At 43.0% G+C, this 20,570-nt stretch overlaps 3 protein-coding genes across 6 annotated transcripts; all 3 read right to left on the minus strand.

Moving 5' to 3' along the window:
• Window positions 1-6,786: 6,786 nt before the first annotated feature.
• Window positions 6,787-10,059, minus strand: dnajc28 (DnaJ (Hsp40) homolog, subfamily C, member 28). Its single transcript, XM_038994268.1, has 2 exons — window positions 9,924-10,059; window positions 6,787-9,404 (listed from the first exon to the last, which is right to left on the minus strand). Exon 2 carries the CDS (start codon window positions 9,373-9,375, stop codon window positions 8,221-8,223), a length of 1,155 nt encoding a protein of 384 aa, XP_038850196.1. The 5' UTR covers window positions 9,376-9,404; window positions 9,924-10,059; the 3' UTR covers window positions 6,787-8,220.
• A 3,902-nt stretch (window positions 10,060-13,961) lies between these two features.
• On the minus strand, window positions 13,962-15,457 carry LOC120047575 (apoptosis-associated speck-like protein containing a CARD). Of its 3 annotated transcripts, none has more exons than XM_038993108.1 (3): window positions 15,261-15,457; window positions 14,783-14,844; window positions 13,962-14,360 (listed from the first exon to the last, which is right to left on the minus strand). In XM_038993108.1, exons 2-3 carry the CDS (start codon window positions 14,817-14,819, stop codon window positions 14,098-14,100), a joined length of 300 nt encoding a protein of 99 aa, XP_038849036.1. In that variant the 5' UTR covers window positions 14,820-14,844; window positions 15,261-15,457; the 3' UTR covers window positions 13,962-14,097. The 3 variants fall into 3 exon arrangements, with proteins under 3 accessions (XP_038849036.1, XP_038849035.1, XP_038849037.1); XM_038993107.1 differs by having other exon boundaries at window positions 15,247-15,457; XM_038993109.1 differs by having other exon boundaries at window positions 15,240-15,457.
• Window positions 15,458-15,666: 209 nt separating this feature from the next.
• LOC120047576 (protein C-ets-2-like) lies at window positions 15,667-19,706 on the minus strand. 2 transcript variants are annotated; one of them, XM_038993112.1, is made up of 8 exons: window positions 19,579-19,706; window positions 19,296-19,377; window positions 18,287-18,367; window positions 18,040-18,114; window positions 17,696-17,896; window positions 17,157-17,423; window positions 16,778-16,896; window positions 15,667-16,639 (listed from the first exon to the last, which is right to left on the minus strand). In XM_038993112.1, the coding sequence occupies exons 1-8, from the start codon at window positions 19,642-19,644 to the stop codon at window positions 16,358-16,360; spliced, it is 1,173 nt and encodes a 390-aa protein (XP_038849040.1). In that variant the 5' UTR covers window positions 19,645-19,706; the 3' UTR covers window positions 15,667-16,357. The 2 variants fall into 2 exon arrangements, with proteins under 2 accessions (XP_038849040.1, XP_038849039.1); XM_038993111.1 differs by having other exon boundaries at window positions 18,287-18,400.
• Between the last annotated feature and the right edge of the window lie 864 nt (window positions 19,707-20,570).

Raw genomic sequence — 20,570 nt, forward strand, 5'->3', positions numbered from 1 at the left:
AACAGAGAATATTACAATCCTGGATGTCTCTCTGGAAAGCAACCCTTGCCCTAATTGCGTCTACCTTGTTATCTGGACCTTGGCGAGTAATATACTCGGAAGCGATGGGTGGTGTGCACGCCTTCGAAGTCTGACCAGGAGGCCGCTCCGTCTACCTCTTCTGTGGCGACGTTGTTTGCGTCAGCCTCTGGAATCAGATCCAATGTCCTGGTTGGTGGTCAGAACAAAGGATCCACTTCGGGAAAGTCGTATTCCTGGTCGTAATGTTGGTAAGTTGACGTTGCTCTGATATCCAATAGTTCTTCCCGGCTGTATGGAATAACACTTAAGATTTTCTGGGCTAACAATGTAAGAAATAATACATTAAAAAAATGAAATACTGTATAGTTTCCTAAGGACTAGAAGCGAGGCGACCATCTCTGTCGACGCCATCTTTGTTTGGGCCCGAAACCATGCCTGAACCACCTTTGCATGCTGGAACCCCTTTGCATGCTGGAACCTGACCAGTGGCGACCCGTCATTCAGGGAAGAAAAAAAAAAGAATACTAAAATATATAAACAACTATTATTTTTTTTCAAATATCATTGAGTTAATAAAGCCGCATACACACATGGTCTCTTTTTTGTTTTCTTGAGAAAGGCAGCTCCAAAATGTAGGTGTTTCAGCCTAGCTCAGTGCTTTCTGTGGTGGTGGGGCGAGCCAGCAAAAAGTTAGGAGCATTGCTCCGTGATTGGCTCAGTGTTCTGTCACTCATGGGGACACTACGTCATTGCCAAGTTTAAGTCCTTAGTAAGGGTAGACATCCAAAAATGCAGTCTTTGGGTCCTGCCATAGATATATATTACAAGTGCCCGTCCAAGATGGCTCAAGGTCATTGGCCACAGATAAAATAACGTAAAATCACGTTATATGTACAGTAGCTTTGATTGGACTGATCATGTCAACATCTTACTTTTAAAGTCTTAGCTCGCCGTCATCATCATGAATCAAGTCGACAATACACTGGCAAATAATTTTTAATCCTTGTCATGTGAAGAGAAATAATGAAGAGAAATTATAGATAAAACGTATCGGTTCTCATCGGCAATTGGATATAAAGATTACACAACAAGTTGAAAATTGCAAATTCAACAATGAGTCGTTTGGAAGGAATCAGTGGCTAACTGCAAGCATTGGAAAGCAACCTCTAGCCTGCTATTCAATGGCGTGGCTGTGTTTTTTCCCGAGTTCCCACCATAAATCCAGAGAATGCCAGACTTTGATGAGAAAATTTGCCCACAAAGGACCACCGTGCCACTTTCATGTTTAAGTGAACACATCACAAGCCAAGGTGAGTCCAATAATGTATTGTATGCTGCTGCATAAATTACATATTATGCAAGGGAGATAGTATTACTTTCTTAGCTACAGTATACATAAGTGTATGTTGTGTAGTAAGCTGTTAGTAGCCCATGTGCCTCACCCTAATAATTTGGTCTATTTTCACCTCTTAATTTCACCTAACATTACTGTTCTGACTCGGTGGTGCTGCACACGTAGCCTATAACCTGTTGAAAAATGTAATTTAATATTGTAAGAGGTTTCATTGTCAGCTTATATGCCCCCTTTATCATACGGTTCTGACTTGGTGTACAGGGAAAATACTGTAAGAGCAGCCCATGTTCTGCATTCTGTTGATGTACATTTCAAAAGTGCTGAACACATAGTTATATTGACTATGTCCGTCTCATTAATGTCTTAATCTGAAAGGATCGACGCAGGAGATGAGAAGCAGGTACTGGGAGTGAAGGGTTATTAACTGACGGACACAAAACAGCGTCTGGACAGGAACACATAACAACGATTAATGCAGACACAGGGAACACCACAGAGGAACAGGCAGATATACAGGGGCAATCAACCACGTGAAGGAGTCCAGCTGAGTCCAATGAGCGGTGCTGCGCGTAATGATGGTGACTCATGCGTGTAAAGACGGGTAGCCTGGCGCCCTCGAGCGCAAGGGAGGGGGAGCGGGAGCAGGCGTGACATAATCAAAATTAGGAAATGCCTCTTGTCCGCTCATCGTTCCCTTATGCTAAATTTTGTACATCACAATTGTCAGTAGAAACCACATTTGTTTAAGCAAGTCAACCATATCAGCTATGTTTTTTAAAAAGGCAGTAAACGAGGCTGAATTAATTGTTTCGCTGCCAGACAAGGCTCCGCTAATAGCAAGGTGTAGCGGTGGAAAGGATTCACTCCATTGTGCTGGAAAGAAAGCTCTGCTGTTGGGACAGCTTTATGTAGGCCCTAACAGTTTGTGGGCACCGCTTGTCGCCGTTATAGTGCAATTAATGTATTGTTCAGTGACTTTGCTGGCATGCATATAAAAAAAAATTGGGGCGTTTTCCCCACCAAGATTTACATGCTAAAATCTCCACTGAACCTGACATTATCCCACAGAATGACATAGGTGACCCCTTCACCTTGACAGGCCTGCTGCTCAATAAGGTGTGCAGTGTTGTAGGATCCAAGTAATGTAGGCTACTGTAGCTATTTGATCATAATGTAGTCCTACCAGAGTGGCCTGCCATCATCAGACGAGGAGGTGACTGAAAATGTTGTGTTGTTTGATGCAAGAAACCACTTTACAAAATAAAAGGAATTCTTATTCCCATACCATTATTACAGAGAATCAGACAAATTATGCTATCCTCTGCCTATTGGCTACTTGGCTTATTCAAGCTTGTCTCAAAATATAATACTGCCCCTTTAAGTAAAAAAGAAATGCTCTTTACCTGACTCGCTTATCAAAGTTATACAGGTTTTGTGCTCCTGTAGGAAGCAATCACTCCCCTATTGCTGACTACAAATGATCTATAAATGGGTTAATAACTCACTAACTAGCAAAGCATAAGAACAAAATGCGCACATGGCTACATGCAGCTCTCGCTTTGATCTCAAAACATGTGCATCTACTCACGACCGCTCACGCTGTAATCACAGTTTAGTTCAAAGTAAATGGGATAGATCCATATGGCAATGGTCTATTTGCATATAGGCCTACTGCAGCTCTGATCATTTATGCCACACCGGTCTGTGTAAATAACGGGCTGAGTATTGCATGTCAATGCAATAGAATCCTACTCTGATGCGTTTTGCCTACAACAAAATCTCTTGCATAGTACATTTTGTTTAGGTATGTTGCATTGAAAGTGGCTAATATTGCGTTGATTCGATCACCATTGCCACATTAAAGGGAAATGTTGATAGTGTTAACAGGGAAAACTCTAGAACACTGGTCACCAACCTTTTCTGAGTCAAAATCCCAGTCAAAATGCAAGCCGAGATCTACCACTCAGATTTTTTTTAACATGACTTAAAAACGTAAGCCTATGCAACATTAACCAATTAAAAACAGTTCTGTAGCAATGCGGTTTGTGCAGTAAGCTATAGGCCCAATACATTATCACCGCATATTGGCTTTGCTTGAATTGCCCTGACAATGAATGCATTGTATTTGGAGACATTTGTTTAATTATATTTCAAAATTTGAGGTAGGCTATATGATCACACCGGTAATAGATCAGTTGTTGTATTACTTGTGAAGCACAGCTGAATGAGCATACATTTCAATAATTTGCTTTTAAATTTATTGGGCTAATGATGCCTGCATCTGATGGTCTGAGCACTGTTCGCTAGAAGAGTCCGGTGTTTCAGCCTATGTAAAGGTGCCTATTGTATTTCTTTGCAGCGCATACATCATTTCAGATGTTCAAAATGTATAAAACCTGCAAAGGCATTTTAGAAGCGTTGCCTCTATAGCTAAAACCGGACACTCATTCATTCTTCATCGCGCAGTCTTCTAAACACCCGACTCCATTTAATTAATGCCAAGATGTTTATATTTATTTTTTATTATACTTTTGTGATATTTTTGTGACGTGGATCATAATTACAGTTACAGTCTATCAGCTTGCGTGATCCTCGTAATGTTACGTGGAAAACACAACTAATGGGACGCAGAATTAAATGTTTATCACAACCGCACAAATGCGACCAGTTATTTTTCGTATTTGCATTTCATTTCTTGAACTAGCAAATGCGAGTGAACTGCTGGCACTTTGGAGCCCACTGAATGTCCATCTTATGTAAGCTAACGTTAGCTTGAAACAATGTGTTCACCTTTCCACAACACATGGAGTCGAAAAGGGATTTGTCCATGTGTTTACGTACAGCTGACAGTTGGCAAACCCAGCATCACAACAAACAGGAGGGGCAGACACGGGGTAACTACGTCGAATAATGATGTATTAATCTCCATGTCCGTTGACACAAACTCCGTACATGTCTGTGTTGCAGCTCGACAATCGGGGTGTTAGATTTACTCAGTGGATGTATTTTTTATTAACATGTAAATATATATATATGTTAAAAATAAAAATAAATCGGGCCCTATTAATTTCTGCGTACTTTTAACTCGGATCTCGAACTGCGTACATGGACAGAGAATTGCGTAGTTGGTACGCAAAATGCGTGCATGTTGGCATGTCTGTAAAACAAATTGTAACGTCTGCTTCCAACTCACACTCTCAAACATATAGATCCCCTGAACGCAGCTCACTCTCCAGATCCCAATCACCTGAATTCTGATTACCTGTTCACACACCCGCATGTCATTTACACACACTATTTAGTTCAGTTCTTTGCACCCCATCATTGTGAGGTATTGTTTGTTTTGATACACATTTCTATTTGGAGCGCTGTTTTTTTCCCGTATGAGTCCTCCCGTGTATCGTAGTTTTTGGCCATCCTCACTAACGACGCCTTTTTGCCTATTCCCTGTCTGACCTTTTGCCTATCGGATTTCCTGTCATCAACCTCTTGCCTGATCTCCTGGACTACGTTATTAGCCTTTCCCTGCCTGTACTGTTACATTTTTGGAGCCCCTGTGTATGACCTTCTGCCTGCCCCTGGACCCAGCTACCTGCCTCTTCCTGTGGTCCTTTACAATTAAACACCTGCTGCACCCTGCGCTTGAAACCAGCACTCTGTCTCCCATCGTATTCATTACACAAATGAGAAGAGGGTCATATTAAAAGTATTGTGAGCATTGCATTGTGAAAGGCAATTACTTTATATGAAAGGTATTTCTAGATGAAACACTGATTAGGTTTGGTGAAAACGTTACTGTAAGATTGTTTTACTTAGTCTATTGAAAATGTACTTAAAGTTTTGGAAAAAAAACAGCCTTTTTGATGATCTGTTTTGAGTTGTGAAATTTCATCACACACTTGTGAAAGTAGTACCAAAGCGATAAAAAAAAATTGTATTTGACATGATCAACCTATAGGAATGTAATGAATGTTGATTTGCAGTGGAAGTGTTGAGTATGATCGTTTTGACCTGCCGCTGTATATTTCTTCAGTGTTTGTTGGCAGAATTTGAACTGTCATATATGGAGCAAGGAAAATCAAATCAAATGTGCTCACAAACTCGGGACTTTTCCTTTTGTGTTTGAAGGATGTATCTGTCTTGAATGGAACATTTGCAACTGAGCCAGCGGTCCTGGCACAAACTAATCCAAAATAACCAGCAGGTGGCAAACTCTGCTAACGGATGAGAATTTAGACCACACAACCTTGATATTCAGCAATAAATAGTAAGATATGATCAATAATGATAAGTTATACAATTATTCCAGAGGTCACAGAAAAAGATACAATAGGATTATAGGATATTTGTTTTGTATAGGCTTACACCAAACATCTAAAGGCATAGTCAAATAATATTTTATCTGCAAATTATGAGATTGTCCCAAGGACTCCTTAGGTGCAGAATGCCTGGGGTCTAGTCACTGGGATATGTTTATCATGTAGAATGGACTGTTGACAGAATTATATGTTGTTCATTCTGTCTGCAATGCTGAATGTTCGCTGGACTGCTTAGGCCCCTGAAGGTGAGTCTCTATGTAACACACGCATGCACGCACACACACACACGGAAAAGCAGTGGGATAGCTAGGACGTTTGGAGGTGATTTGTGATTTGCTCCTGTTGTAACTTAATCTCGCCACTCTCCCTCCAGTCTGAATGCCGCTTTGTTCTACAGCCTAGCTCCATCACAACCACACATGAACATAAGACTCACCATACATACAGATATGACAATCCAGAAGTGACCACAAACTGACCATACACCTTACAACACTGAAGCATGTTGACCAGGTGATCATAGCTATGGAGACAACTATAACAGAGTTATTACCACACAGGTTTAACTGTACTGAAGTGTCCGTAACTGAACCAGTGTCCTGCGGTCATAAGAGTAAATCACACGGCACCACTACCATACCATGCGGAGGTTCTGACCTTGACCTCTGACATGACATCTATGGCTCATTAAACGTGTTGACGTGGTTAAGCTCTTTGTGTCTGTCAGTGTGTGTGTGTGTGTGTGTGTATGTGTGTGTAAGGGAGAGAGACAGAGCGAGAGAGAGAGAGAGAGAGAAAGACAAGTCTTGGAGTGGAAGTGTAGGTGGAACCAGATTACCTTACAGTTTATACCCTTATGGGATCTGGAGACCTCGAAATCAACGGAGTACTCTAATTAAAAAGGTCACCATCATCCTCTTCTACTAGCGCCTTTGAGCAACAATACCTTGAGTTTCCAAAGGTATTTGCACTCTTCATTTTACATATTTCTTCTATGATTGCTAATTTGTTCCACACTTGTGTCTTAGATGTGTAATACCATGTTTTCACAGGTAAGTCAACAGAAACTGAGGCAGAATCCATCGGAGCAACTAGAGATAAAATATTTTTATCCACAGCAAGAGAACAGAGAAGTGAGTTCCGCAGCATTAGTTTGTGTGTTTGTGTGTGTCAAATTGGCTGTGCTGTGTCTGTGTTAAGACTTTCTGCAATGTGTGTTTTTGTTTGTGTCTCATTGTGCGAGCGTACTGACCAAGGCTCTCCTCCCTCATCAGTTGACAGAGCAGCAGTTCCCTTCCACAACCAGCAGAGATCAGCAATGCTGCACTTAAACGGCACAGAGCTGCAGACTCTCCTGCTATCCTTCCTACAGCAATGTCTGAACAGCACAGGTTTACTGGTCCCAGTACTCTCTCAAAACTACACTACCCAACATGCCGTTCTCCCAGTGGGCGGAGCTATACCTAAGGCTCAAGCTCAGGGATTTGTGTACGTTCTACTGATGGTAGGTATGTTTAGTTTCTTCACGTTTGGTATCATGCTGAGCTACATCCGCTCCAAGAAGCTAGAGAGCTCCCACGATCCGTATCACCAGTACATTGCCCACGACTGGACCAAAGGACTCACCCTCCCACGGGCCGTCACACAGGCACTGCATGGGGCAGACACACGTATTGGAGACAACGGGAAGAACCCCATGGTCATCTGCAACCCTGCTGCATTGGAGCAGCTCCCAGGATAGGTTGGGATGGATAGTGAGGAGATAATAGTGTTGATGTTCTCAATCCTAATATAACATATTATAGTCACGATGACAAGTGAGAAAGAGATTGAGTTACAGTACCTCTTATTGTAATGCAATCATAGGCAGAATCTAGCGCACACACCCATAATCGATTAGTGAAGTTGCGGGAGGCAAAATGCAAAACTGGAAAAAGTCACTGCACACTTCCACTCATCGTAGCTTAGCATTCGGTCAGTCGTCCTATTTAAAGAGATTTTCATCTGACTGGAAGTGTTCGAAAAAATCTTCAGGGGTTTCTGTTTCCCCATATTTGAGTTCAGAGCAGTTTCAGTCAACTGCTCATTCATAACGAACATTGAGTATTCTATGCTTTCATTCCTTCATTCAGCAAAGAAACAAATCAATGTAATTAGAATCGCTTAGCTTATAAACGTAGATAAAAACTATTTCATTAAATGGATTATTGTAGTCCGATAACATTACCATTGTGTCCTGAGGTCCAGACACTGACACGTGTAGCATTATTGTAAAGCACAGTTGAGTTACAGTAAGGTCAAGTAACCGTGTTGTAGTAGTGGCTTGTTCTATTATTCTGTGTGTTATAACATGCTACTGTAATCAACCCAATGTAGCAAAAACACTGCAAATGACATAAAATACAAATGATTCAACACCTCTGTCTTATCCTCTCGAAGTGTGTTGACACCTGTGTAAATGAATTATAAATAAAAGTTTGATTTGAAATATCCTTTTTTATCTAATTTTGCTTCAAGGCCCATTGCTCATTTTAGTAAATTCTGCATCCATGCCAGCAGGCCGCCTTGCCAAGAGTGTTGATTTCTCTTCTCCCGCTCCCTTTCTCTTTCTCTTCTCTGCTCCTCCCACTCCCTCACTCTTTCCCTCTTCCTCTCCTGTCTGCCTTGAATGGCTGCTTTCTCTGCGCGGTCGATCTCACGCTCCAAACTGAAGTGGACCATTTGCATGGTAAGCATGGGCGCAATCAGGTTGAAGTTATCCACCGTTTTATTGAGCTTCATAAGGTCATCCGCCACCACCCCACACAGCTGCTGCCACTGAGCATGCTCCCTGGGGTTCATGGGATCGACGAGACGCGCCCGGCCCTGCAGCAGTCTCTCTCGGATCTGCGCGATGTCCTCTCTGATGTCGCGTTGCGTGACAATCCAGGGTGGCTGGTAGCCGTTGTCGATGAGAATGCGGTTGAGGTTGTGGGTCATGGGGTCGGCATACGGGTTGTGCTCAAACTTGTTGATGGGCTTCCCGGCGCCACTCAGGTTGCGGAAGTCTCCCCGGGACATGGATTCCTGAATGAGGTCTTCCACCAGCCTCTCCACTGCCTGCGTGACCTTGATCTGCCGGCTGCGCTGGCGGACGTCCCTCTCCACCAGCGCCCCCTCGGCTGCAGCCGCCGTCTCATGCTCCTTCTGGCGGTAGTCGAGGACCTGCTCCACCGCCCGATCCACTCGGAATTGCCGGTATTGGCGCTCGCGCTGGCTAGGCGTCCCAGAGCCCACGCCCTCGTAGCTCAGGTAGTGGCGGTGCTGAGGAGCCACGCCTTTCACCTTCTCCTCCTCGTCTTCCATCGAACCCCCACAGCTCTGAAGCCGGGACTGGTGCGCCAGCACGGCGCGGTATGCCTCCTCTACCCGCGCAAACAGCACCTCGTCTGCCGTAGCAGCGCCCGAGTCTGGATGGTACAGCTTGGCCATGCGTAGGTAGGCTTCTTTCACCTGCGCAGGGCTACTCTCGCCCTCATCCGGAAGCTCAAGCTGTAGCAGCTGGTAGCTCTCCCGAAGGCTGTGGCTCACACGGGGACCAGAACTCAGCGTGCGGAGAAGGGACCGGAGGGCCAGGGGGATCAGTGTGTGGCCATGACAGAAATCCCCACGGTGAATCAACAGCTGCATGGCGTAACTCATCTCTGCTGGTGGCACGCAGAAGCACACACCTGCCCAACAGTGACAAGAAACATGATGTTGCTTGTTGTATTTGTTCCCACACTTAATTGTTAGCATAGAGAAGCATAGCATGCATTTGAAAAGGTCATGGGATGCTTTTGAACCATTGTTTACATTTTGTTGGTAGTGGTCTAGTCTGAAATACAGAACCACTTTTGCTAACATGCCCCTCCTTGTACTCCATGTCATTTCCAGGGATTGATAAGGAGTGGAATGATAGTAGAAACAGATTGGTGGTACCCAATATTTGATGGAATTATGCGCTTCTTAATTTGACACCTACTGTCACATGCATTAAAGCTACAGCATGTAACCTCACATACATGTAATCGGTGACTACAGTAACTATTCCCGTGTTATGAACAAACACCAGTAGCTAGCTGTCATCTTTATTACCCGGATAGCTAGAAGCTAAATCATGCTAGCTGAGCTCCATGGCTAACTGCATCGTTCTTTGCGCGTTTTAGGTAAACAAAGCATCGAGCTAACAAGATACTAATTGCACTAACCTTATTCAAATACAGTCGTCCTTCTCATTAGTTTCAGACAGTGTTATTTCCCACTAGGTTCCGCGCCAGACAACAATAAGGTCGGATCACTTTGGTATAATTAGAACGGGTCGGACATGCTTGTTTGGTGCTGTTACCTAACTCTCCCAATGAATGCAGGGAGTAGCAGTTTTTGCCAAATCCTGTGTTTTTTATTAAACTACAGATACACTGAAGACAAAAACGTAACGTGAACAACTGTGGCTTTTGATTATGCTAGCAGCATGGTGTATGAATTGTGTTTTATAATTTTTTATTACGTTTTATTTCAAATACATTGAGTTGACTGTTCAATATTAAATGTGTTTTGTTCAAATAAAGCATTGTCACACAAGCCTACTAAGATAACATTTTGTGCAAGTAGCCTGCAATTTTAAACAGATGATGTGTCCTCCCCAAAGATAAAAAAAAATACACTGTGAATGTGTTGAACATGCAACTAATGGCAGAACTCCCTGGAACTTGTAAAAACAGGCTAATGCGCGTTCATGTGTTGGTCGGAACTAGGAAACTGCATTTCCGACTTGCTAACTGACTGAACGCAGCACCTGTACAACTACAACCAGTTAGGAAGTCAGAAATGTCAGTTTCCTAGTTCAGACTAGTTCAACCAGTTAGTAAATCGGAAATGCAGTTTCCTAGTTCCGACTAGCACATGAACTGCCATTATCCCATCTACGTCTACAGACAGCCAAATATGGACGGTAGCCTGTATTCACTAGCTATAGCAACCAAAATAAACCAAACAGAAGAGACTGATGCAAACAAAGCAGAAAAAATGAAACGGAGGGACCTACCTGAATGTGTCCAATAGAAACTCTAATGCGACTCAAAGATACACTCCTGGATACCAGTCTGTTTGTGCCATCATCATGCCAGTCCTTGCCGCTCCATGTTATGCAAACAATGACAACTAATTGACAAGACAGATCAAACAGATCTAGGACCAGGCTATCAATGGCTCTCTTATGATAAGCAGACGTTTATGTTCAAATGGCCGTATGCTTGTTTATGTTTAAGAAACGACATAGCCTAAGCACAGATGTATTGTTCACTCATTTTTATAGGCTACATAACACCATGTTACTACATGTATTCAATGGCACCGTAGAAGAAGGCTGACGTTTTAGTATCCCCTACCGATTGTGCTTTTTTGTTTGTAACTTATTTTTTTACTTATTTTGTACATAATGTCTTCTGAGAATTTGTAAGCGGTCAAATACACTCCCACTTCCTTCCATTCTGCTAGCAAACGTGCAATCTTTGGAGAATAAAATCGATGACCTACGCGGAAGATTAACTACCAACGGGACATTCAAAACTGTATTATCTTATTATTCACAGAGTCGTGGCAGAACGACGACACTATCAACATACAGCTGGCTGGTTATATGCTCAAGGGGCGGTGGACTATGTATATTTGTAAATAACTGCTGGTGCACGATATCTAAGGAAGTCTCGAGCTATTGCTCGCCTGAGATAGAGTATCTCATGATAAGCTGTAGACCACACTATCTACCTCGAGAGTTTTCATCTGTATTTTTCGTAGCTGTTTACATACCACCCCAGACTGAGGCTGGCACTAAGACAAATTTGAATGAGCTGTATTCCGCCATAAGCAAACAAGAAAACGCTCACCCAGAGTCGGCACTCCTATTAGCCGGGGACTTTAATGCAGGGTAACTTAAATCCGTTTTACCAAATTTCTATCAGCATGTTAGCATGTTAGATGTGCAACCAGAGGGGAAAAAACTCTGGACCACCTTTACTTCACACACAGAGACGCATACAAAGCTCGCCCTCCATTTGGCAAATCTGACCATAATTCTATCCTCCTGATTTCTGCTTACAAGCAAAAATTAAAGCAGGAAGCACCAGTGACTAGATCAATAAAAAAGTGGTCAGTTGAAACAGATGCTAAGCTACAGGACTGTTTTGCTAGCACAGACGGGAATTTGTCCCGGGATTCCTCCGATGGCATTGAGGAGTACACCACATCAGTCATTGGCTTCATCAATAAGTGCATCGATGATGTCGTCCAAACAGTGACCGTACGTACATACCCCAACCAGAAGCCATGGATTACAGGCAACATCCGCACTGAGCTAAAGGCTAGAGCTGCCACTTTCAAAGAGCGGGACTCTAACCCGGAAGCTTATAAGAAATCCCGCTATGTCATCCAACGAACCATCAAACAGGCAAAGCGGCAATACAGGACGAAGATCGAATCGTACTACATCGGCTCTGACGTGCGTCGGATGTGGCAGGGCTTGCAAACCATTACAGACTACAAAGGGAAGCACAGCCGAGAGCTGCCCAGTGACACGAGCCTACCAGACGAGTTAAACTACTTCTATGCTCGCTTTGAGGCAAATAACACTGAAACATGCATAAGAGCACCAGCTGTTCTGGAAGACTGTGTGATCACGCTCTCCGCAGCTGATGTGAGTAAGACCTTTAAACAGGTCAACATTCACAAGGCCGCAGGGCCAGATGGATTACCATGACGTGTACTGCGAGCATGCGCTGACCAACTGGCAAGTGTTTCACTGATATTTTCAACCTCTCCCTGTCGGAGTCTGTAATACCAACATGTTTTAAGCAGACCACCATAGTGCCTGTGCCCAAGAACACTAAGGTAACCTGCCTAAATGACTACCGACCCGTAGCACTCATGTCTGAAGCCATGAAGTGCTTTGAAAGACTGGTCATGGCTCACATCAACACCATTATTTCAGAAACCCTAGACCCACTCCAATTTGCATACCGCCCCAACAGATCCACTGATGATGCAATCTCTATTGCACTCCACACTGCCCTTTCCCACCTGGACAAAAGGAACACCTATGTGAGAATGCTATTCATTGACTACAGCTCAGCGTTCAACACCATAGTGCCCTCAAAGTTCATCAATAAGCTAAGGACCCTGGGACTAAACACCTCCCTCTGCAACTGGATCCTGGACTTCCTTACGGGCCGCCCCCCAGGTGGTAAGGGTTGGTAACAACACATCCACCATGCTGATCCTCAACACAGGGGCCCCTCAAAGGTGCGTGCTCAGTCCCCTCCTGTACTCCCTGTTCACTCATGACTGCACGGCCAGGCATGACTCCAACACCATCATTAAGTTTGCCAATGACACAACAGTGTCATTGTCATTGGCCTTATCACCGACAACGACGAGACAGCCTATAGGGAGGAGGTCAGAGACGTGTCCGAGTGGTGCCAGGACAACAACCTCTCCCTCAACGTGATCAAGACAAAGGAGATGATTGTGGACTACAGGAAAAAGAGGACCGAGCACGCCCCCATTCTCAATGACGGGGCTGCAGTGGAGCAGGTTGAGAGCTTCAAGTTCCTTGGTGTCCACATCACCAACAAACTAACATGGTTCAAGCACACCAAGACAGTCGTGAAGAGGGCACGACAAAACCTATTCCCCCTCAGGAGATGGAAAAGTTTCGGCATTGGTCCCTAGATCCTCAAAAGGTTCTACAGCTGCACCATCAGAGCATCCTGACTGGTTGCATCACTGCCTGGTATGGCAACTGCTCGGCTTCCGACCGCAATGCACTACAGAGGGTAGTGCGAACGGCCCAGTACATCACTGGGGCTAAGCTTCCTGCCATCCAGGACCTCTATACCAGGCGGTGTCAGAGGAAGGCTCTAAAAATTGTCAAAGACTCCAGCCACCCTAGTCATAGACTGTTCTCTCTGCTACCGCACGGCAAGCGGTACCGGAGCACCAAGTCTAGGTCCAAGAGGCTTCTAAACAGCTTCTACCCCCAAGCCATAAGACTCCTGAGCATCTAATCAAATGGCTACCCAGACTTTTTGCATTGCCTCCCTCTCCTCCTCTTTTATACCGTGTGACTAATAACATTTGATCATTTGTTTTGATTTGATTTGTTTGTATGTTTTCTATTGTTGTGTTTAAAAAAAGCTAGATGATTAGAATTCACCACACAGTATTTGCTAATCAAAAGAAAAAAACAGTGGTCAATATAAAATGTTTAATTTATTGCAAACTTTGGAGACAATTCATTTTGTCCAATTTAAGAATACACTGTCAAACAGAGTGCATTATTATCATCATATTTTTGTTGCATGCCTTAAAAAATGGCTCATATCCTCATTATTCCCCCTTCAGGTGACTGATCAGGAATGGCTCCAAATCCATCAGGATATCTAAGAATATATCTTTGCCTTTGGGCCCACATGCTTTCAGAGGGCCATCGAAAAGCTCCCTCATCTTTTTCTGGTTGGTTCTGTTAGCCCTCACTTCACTGTAGGCGTTTTGGGTAATGATTCCCTTATCCAGGAGTCTATCCAATAGGGGTTCCACCTGGCTCACTCTGTCGATCAGGGCCGTCCGGTGATGGTCCACAAAGTGTTTGTCTGAGGTAGAGAGAGGACATGACTTGGGACTTTTGACAGTGATGGAATGCAAAGCATACATAATATATTTGATAGGGGCCTATATCTCTACATGCCTCCTTTAATGTTGTATGTGTGCATGTGTGTAGGGTGTGCAAATTGGAGGGTAGGCGTGATGCACTTTTTCTAATTCAGACAGGATTAAATAGGCTATAGGGAGTGAAAAATGCTGTTGAGGATTCTAGAGGAGGGCAGCAGTTGCAACTACAGTATGTTGAAGAATAAATTAAAAGGAAGGACTTTTGTGATTGTTCATCGAGGTAGAATACTTTAGGTATTGAATGTTTCCCCATTAACCATCACTAATTACAGCAAAACATACATTTTAATAACGTCGGCATATTTGAGACATTAGGCTATATAACACCTGGTTTAGTGTTTACCTTTGATCATGTTCTTTGGTCCAGGTGCACCGGACATTGCAGCACCCGATGTTACGCAAGTTCTGTGAGTTGTAAAATAGGCTTCATGAGACACCACCAATCGAATAAAAATATGAATAGTTGGCCTAAAGATTGATCTAAATCAGCAAGCAATCGAAATGTGTGTTTATGGTATAATGTATTAGGCCTATTTTGAGTTGCAAATGGAATATATGCTACTGTCTGATATCATTCTGCCCAGAAGAGCAAAATAGAATGCTCGCATAAGTGAAAGTAAAACTGTCAACTTCCTTATAATTTTCCTTCCATACGTCATGGACATTTCAATGCAATTTATTTAGGGCCTAGGTCTAATAAAGGTTTGTTCTAGCCTACTTTTGTGATAACTGAAGTGGTTTCTAAACCTTTCAAAGATATGAAATTAAATATATATTTTTTAAATGTCCGATGGACGTGCCTCCTACTTTATTCGACGTACATTTCTTGAATTCCGTCAGTTCCAGGACACCGATTAATATATCGCCAACGGTTTTTGGCCTATTTTATGCCAACCTGTAATTTAAACCAGGTTTTGTGAGATTAGGCTACGTGTCTTCTATTCTATGTTGTCTAATAGGCTACTGACTGTCTTCTCTTCAAGATACCGTATATCTTCGCACCGTCTCACGTCATAGGCCAAGGGGAGGTCCATCAGCACACTCTAGAAGAAACAAAATAACCTAATCCATTATTATTAATTTAGCATTTATCTAACGAATGTATTATTTATTATATTATTTGTATATATTTTTGCCTGCTCATTTTAGTTTTTTCTTTTTTTAAATATAGGCCTTTATACCTTTCGAAATAATACAGAAAATTTAAGATAGTATTTTCAAGTTATGTACAGTTTATTTACAAAAATTGTACAAACAACATTGTTCCCTAAATCATGTAAATCACACACATTATATTCAACAGAACAAGCATTGTCCCTCTTAGCTTTATTTTGTCAGCAATAAAAGAGGTAGATATGTTAGGATATAAAAATAGACAGATCCTCACAGTCAAAGTTAATGTTGAACATTGTTCAACAGCATGGGTGGTAAGCAGTGGTGTCATGCACCCATTATTTTAGAGGGGGCAAGAAGTACTTCAGGATGGAGGGGGGTTGTTAATCACTAACCATGTAATTAACATAAAGAGCATCAGTATTGGAGACAACTGGGCTTACAGTTTCATTGAGCTCTTATTCTGCTGATGTTAATAGGAGGTAAGTCATACACTAAAATGAAATCAAATTGAAGGCTACTACAGAATTTTTTTATTCTGATTTTCAGGGGGTGCTGCACCCCTACTTTAGCACCCCTACTTCCCACAGCTATGGCTACTACTGTATCACTTGGTAATAAAAGTGTTACACCAAATATTGTCTAATGTTGCAGATAGAAATGCCATAAATAGAGCCAATGTGATTCCTTTTCTACATGTCTAAGAGGCATGTTTGTTCTACATAGCATATTTCTAGTGATGTAGCCATAACAATATCAAGAGCCAATAGCACCAATGAGAACCAGCGCTGCTGGTACACTCCCCCTACTGCGACGCCCATGCTTCGCTGGACTCTGGCGATAATACTGGTGCCCCCTGGCCTTGCCAGGATGACTCTGTACCCGTGGGTAAAATGTTCAGGCTGGCCAGGACCTCCTGTGCCGTCTTTCCCAGCATCCCCTGCACGTCGCAGACGAAGCGGTAGACGTAGCGCTTGCCTGTCGTTTTGTGGATGATGTTCTTGTGGTAGTAGTAGCGCAGGCCGCGGCTCAGCTTCTCGTAGTTCATCTTGGGCTTGTTCTTACACTGGCCCCAGCGCTTGGCCACCTGGATGAAACACAAAAGGGGTGGTTGTTAAAAAATAACCACAAACGCCTGATAGCATATTCCCACTGCTCAATCCTGGGTTGGTTTCCAACTCCTACTACGTGGTTAAAATCTCTCACAATCAATAGAGAAACTCACCTCTGCTGGGTCGGACATCTTGAACTCCCAACCGTCTCCTGTCCAACAGATGAAGGTACAGCAGGCGGAGTCTAGAAGCAGCTCCAGTAAGAACTGCCACAATTGGATGGGCCCTGATCCTGAATAGAGAGAAAATACACATGAACAAATTCTGAATTGTATCGTCTTTAGCCCTAGACTGGATCCAAAAGTTGTTTATTTGCCTGCTAGTCTTAAGATATACTATGAATTTGTTTCTATTTAAAAGAAGACACAGTAATGACAAAATCACATTCTAGAGCAAACACACAATCAGGCTCCAATATACACATACTACCCCTGCTCACACACACGTGTATAACAGTAGTAATGATAAGTCATGATAAGAGACTAGTCTTACCTGGATAAACTGACATTCCCATCACTTGTCCTCCTTCCCTCTCGGGTCTTTGGGAGTGTGCACTTTTGCGTTTGGCCACACGGGAGCAGTACTGCTCTGAGTGCTGCTGTGGTCCAGGGATTGAGGAACAAGATGGAGGGTGGTGAGGGGGCGGCAGGGATGCGCCATAGCTGGGAGAGGGGTAGTCCGGCCAGAAGGAGGTCTTCTGTGCTTCTGAGTCATACAGTTTTTCACCTGAGTGACGAGTGTAGCTTTGCTCAGATTCATCTATGGAAGAGGAGGAGGAGGAGTTAGACATTGTAAATATTATCCAAGTAATCATAGCCTATGGATTTCTCTGTGTGGTTATTTTTATAAGTTAAATAAACAAAGAAGAGCTGGTTATAACAAACAGCTTAAAAAAATGATATGAATTAGATATTACACAGCCTACAAGCAAAAACAGGCAATATGTTTTTAAACACAAATAGGCCTAATGGTTATTCATTGGTTAATACATTTTTTTTGCGTTATGTCTCAAAATGTGTGTTCTTTCTTACTGAGGTGGTCCAGGCTGACAGTGCTGGGGGTCCCTCTGTGGCTCGTTCCTTTTCCAGGGAGGAAAGAGTTGCTGGTGCTGGCATCCTCCATGCTCGGGCTGAACTGTCCACTCTGGCCTGGGGAACACAGGGGCACAAGGCTGTGGTACGTCTGGGTGGAATCCTGGAACCCCGCTTGAGACTGGCCCAAAGTCAGCCCATCTAATAATGAATAGAAAGAAAAAAGGAATGAACAATCATGATCAATATTCATTCATTTCTAATACTACAACAGGTGTTGATAATAGAATCATTCTCAAAATGATAGAAACATATGGATTGGAGAATAGAGAACTGACACTCACCACTTGGGTATGACGCCCAACAGTTAAACTCTGGGTATGAATCCAGGTTGAACAGGACAGAGTCACTTGAGGTTACTGAAAAAAAAGAATGAAAGACGTCAAAAATAAAAACACGTGAGCAACACCGGAAGTTAGTCAATAGTCATTGACAGGCCTATCCAGTGATTTTCTCCCCCCAGAATGCTTATCAGAGTGGTCTAATAAAGTGGTTGTTAAAGAGTCTCTGTAAGAGTCTTCATAGGTGTACCTTTGTTGTCGTACGGACGTGGATTCTTCTGCGGCTCTCCAGAACTCTCTGGATACTGTTGCTGCCCCGATCCTTTACTGTCTAATAAAAAAGACAGGTCTTCATCACTGTAGTCTGGAAGTCACGGAGATAGAAGAGAAGGATGGGGATGAGTCAAAAGGCATGAAGATCTGAACAGAACTCAACATGGAATAGAAATAGAATTGGTTTAGAATGTAACAGGTTATAATGCTATGAAGGGGTTACAAGCGTATCTCTAAAGACTGTCCAACTGCTATTCTACAAGCAATAATATGTTATGGTCTACTACTATTACTCATTATTCTTATTGACGTTTAATAATAGTAATAATAGTACATGAATATATCTATTCAGCAACTATTCTGCAGCACCCAGAACAAAATCTCAACCATAGCCATTTGAGTTGAATGGCGGGAGAAGGGGAAATAGAGGGAAAGAGGAGGAAACGCCAGGGGAGGAAGTGTGACAGAGTAGTGATGAAGGGGGAGGAGAGGGTATCTAAATCTGTTGGAGAAGGAAGTCTGGAGGAAAGGATTAGGGAAAGAGAGAGGGAGGGTCTTTAACCCGACCACCCCATCTCGCTCTACCTCCCTCAGTCAGAATGACAATCCTACAAACAGTGCATGGACATACACCCCAGCAAGCCTTTTCCTGACGCAGCCCTCAGTTGAGTAGAAGGATCAGATGTCAAGGTCTCATTTTGAGTTTCTGACAGGGCTGATGAGATACTAACTCTGCAAAAAACGTTTCCTTTGTCCTTCAACTACTACACAGAGCTACAGGAAACATAGCTCAAAATCTTATCATAGAAAAATGTGGATACTCCGAAAGTTAGTTTCAGAGTGTAAAATGATAACTATTAAAGTTGATGATTAATCATAATTCTAGTGGCGTTGGTGGCAGTTATTTGGTTTGGGGTGTAGTTCAATCTGAACGGATACATTGATCAGTGTTTATCAATATGTTATCCAATGAGAACATGACTTACCATATGATGCAAAGTCCAAACCAGCAGGGACTTCCTGTGTTCTGAAGTCTTCCATATAATATCCAGCTTGGTACATCTCCATCTGTGTGGAAAAAGTGGAATACATATGCCATGCCCATTTTATTGTGGAACATCTGTTTCATACAATTTTACAGCTTTGGTTGATATGTATAATCGAATGGTCTCTGAAAATGTAAATACATATTGCATTCTTAATCATTTTAAGTGTTCGTACAGGCTGCATACATGAACAAACTTAAAACCGCAGGATGCAAAATCCTACCTTTATTTTAGAGTCTCTGGTGTCTATGTTTCTCTCGTTGGATTTCAGGATGGTATCCCAGTACATCTTTGACGGGAACAGTTGCTTCCACTTGGAGTTCAGAGTTACAATTGTGTTGTCTCCCTCTGCCCGGCCCAGTCCCGTTATAAAGCAGCGGAGCTTGGAGGGGCGTGCCTGCTCCCCGGCGCAAAGGAATGTGTCATCTTGCTTCGTGACTCCCCGTTCCTCTGTCCCAAAAAACTGCGGTTTAACTGGCCGTGACGTCAGCCACGACTCACGAACACAGATTTGGCAGCCACACACACACCCATTCACAAAAATGTATCATAAAATGGTCAATTGAGCGCCCAAAATCGAATTAACATTGCATGCCCATTTGGCTATCTTACTCCCATGATAAATTGACAACCCATTCATGATCAGATAATGAATGGAGAGTGTATTAGTGTAATCCTAGATATATTATTTTATAGGAATACAACTTGATCTACAAATTATTTTATTTAAATTAGGCCAGTTTAAAAATAGCCTATGTATTGAGAAAATGTCTTCCCCAATTAGGTCAATAGCGAATACCCAATAGGCTACACCAAAACGCATGTATGCCTATCAATAGGCTATTGACTTAGTCATTAAAAAATCTATGGAAATCATGACCCTTTTCTATGCTTGGCAACGTCGACTAAGCACAAACCCATGCGAGACAGGGCGGGGGACAGATAGGGTGTTTTAAAAATCAGAACTTTCAAGTTGGTTATAATGAGGTGGGAGGCCATGAGCATATCTTTAGAAGCCATTCGACAGAACAATAGCCCGTAAACTACATGCTGAAGCTCTGAAATCACGGTGTGAGTGGCCTGAGCAGATAAGGCCGGCACAAGCGCCTTGTATAAACAAACACCGCAATTTTCCCTCAGCAGAGAAAAAATACATCTGGAAAAGTGAGCTGCCAAGTCGTGTACGGTGTGGGAGACACGAGTCGTGATTGGGAC

The sequence above is a fragment of the Salvelinus namaycush genome, chromosome 5 (assembly GCF_016432855.1).
Source record: "Salvelinus namaycush isolate Seneca chromosome 5, SaNama_1.0, whole genome shotgun sequence".
In the NCBI taxonomy this organism is placed as follows: Eukaryota; Metazoa; Chordata; class Actinopteri; order Salmoniformes; family Salmonidae; genus Salvelinus; species Salvelinus namaycush.

What these genes read in the sequence shown, in the direction of transcription:
- LOC120047576 (XM_038993111.1), bottom strand. Translation starts at nt 19,644, where the DNA reads ATGTACTGGGATACCATCCTGAAATCCAACGAGAGAAACATAGACACC. An exon ending in TTGGGCGTCATACCCAAGTG is followed by an intron (nt 17,897 to 18,039) that starts GTGAGTGTCAGT and finishes ATTCATTATTAG; the next exon opens with ATGGGCTGACTTTGGGCCAG. An exon ending in GGGAATGTCAGTTTATCCAG is followed by an intron (nt 16,897 to 17,156) that starts GTAAGACTAGTC and finishes CTCTCTATTCAG; the next exon opens with GATCAGGGCCCATCCAATTG.
- LOC120047575 (XM_038993108.1), bottom strand. Translation starts at nt 14,819, where the DNA reads ATGTCCGGTGCACCTGGACCAAAGAACATGATCAAAG. An exon ending in ACCAAAGAACATGATCAAAG is followed by an intron (nt 14,361 to 14,782) that starts GTAAACACTAAA and finishes TCTCTACCTCAG; the next exon opens with ACAAACACTTTGTGGACCAT.
- dnajc28 (XM_038994268.1), bottom strand. Translation starts at nt 9,375, where the DNA reads ATGAGTTACGCCATGCAGCTGTTGATTCACCGTGGGGATTTCTGTCAT.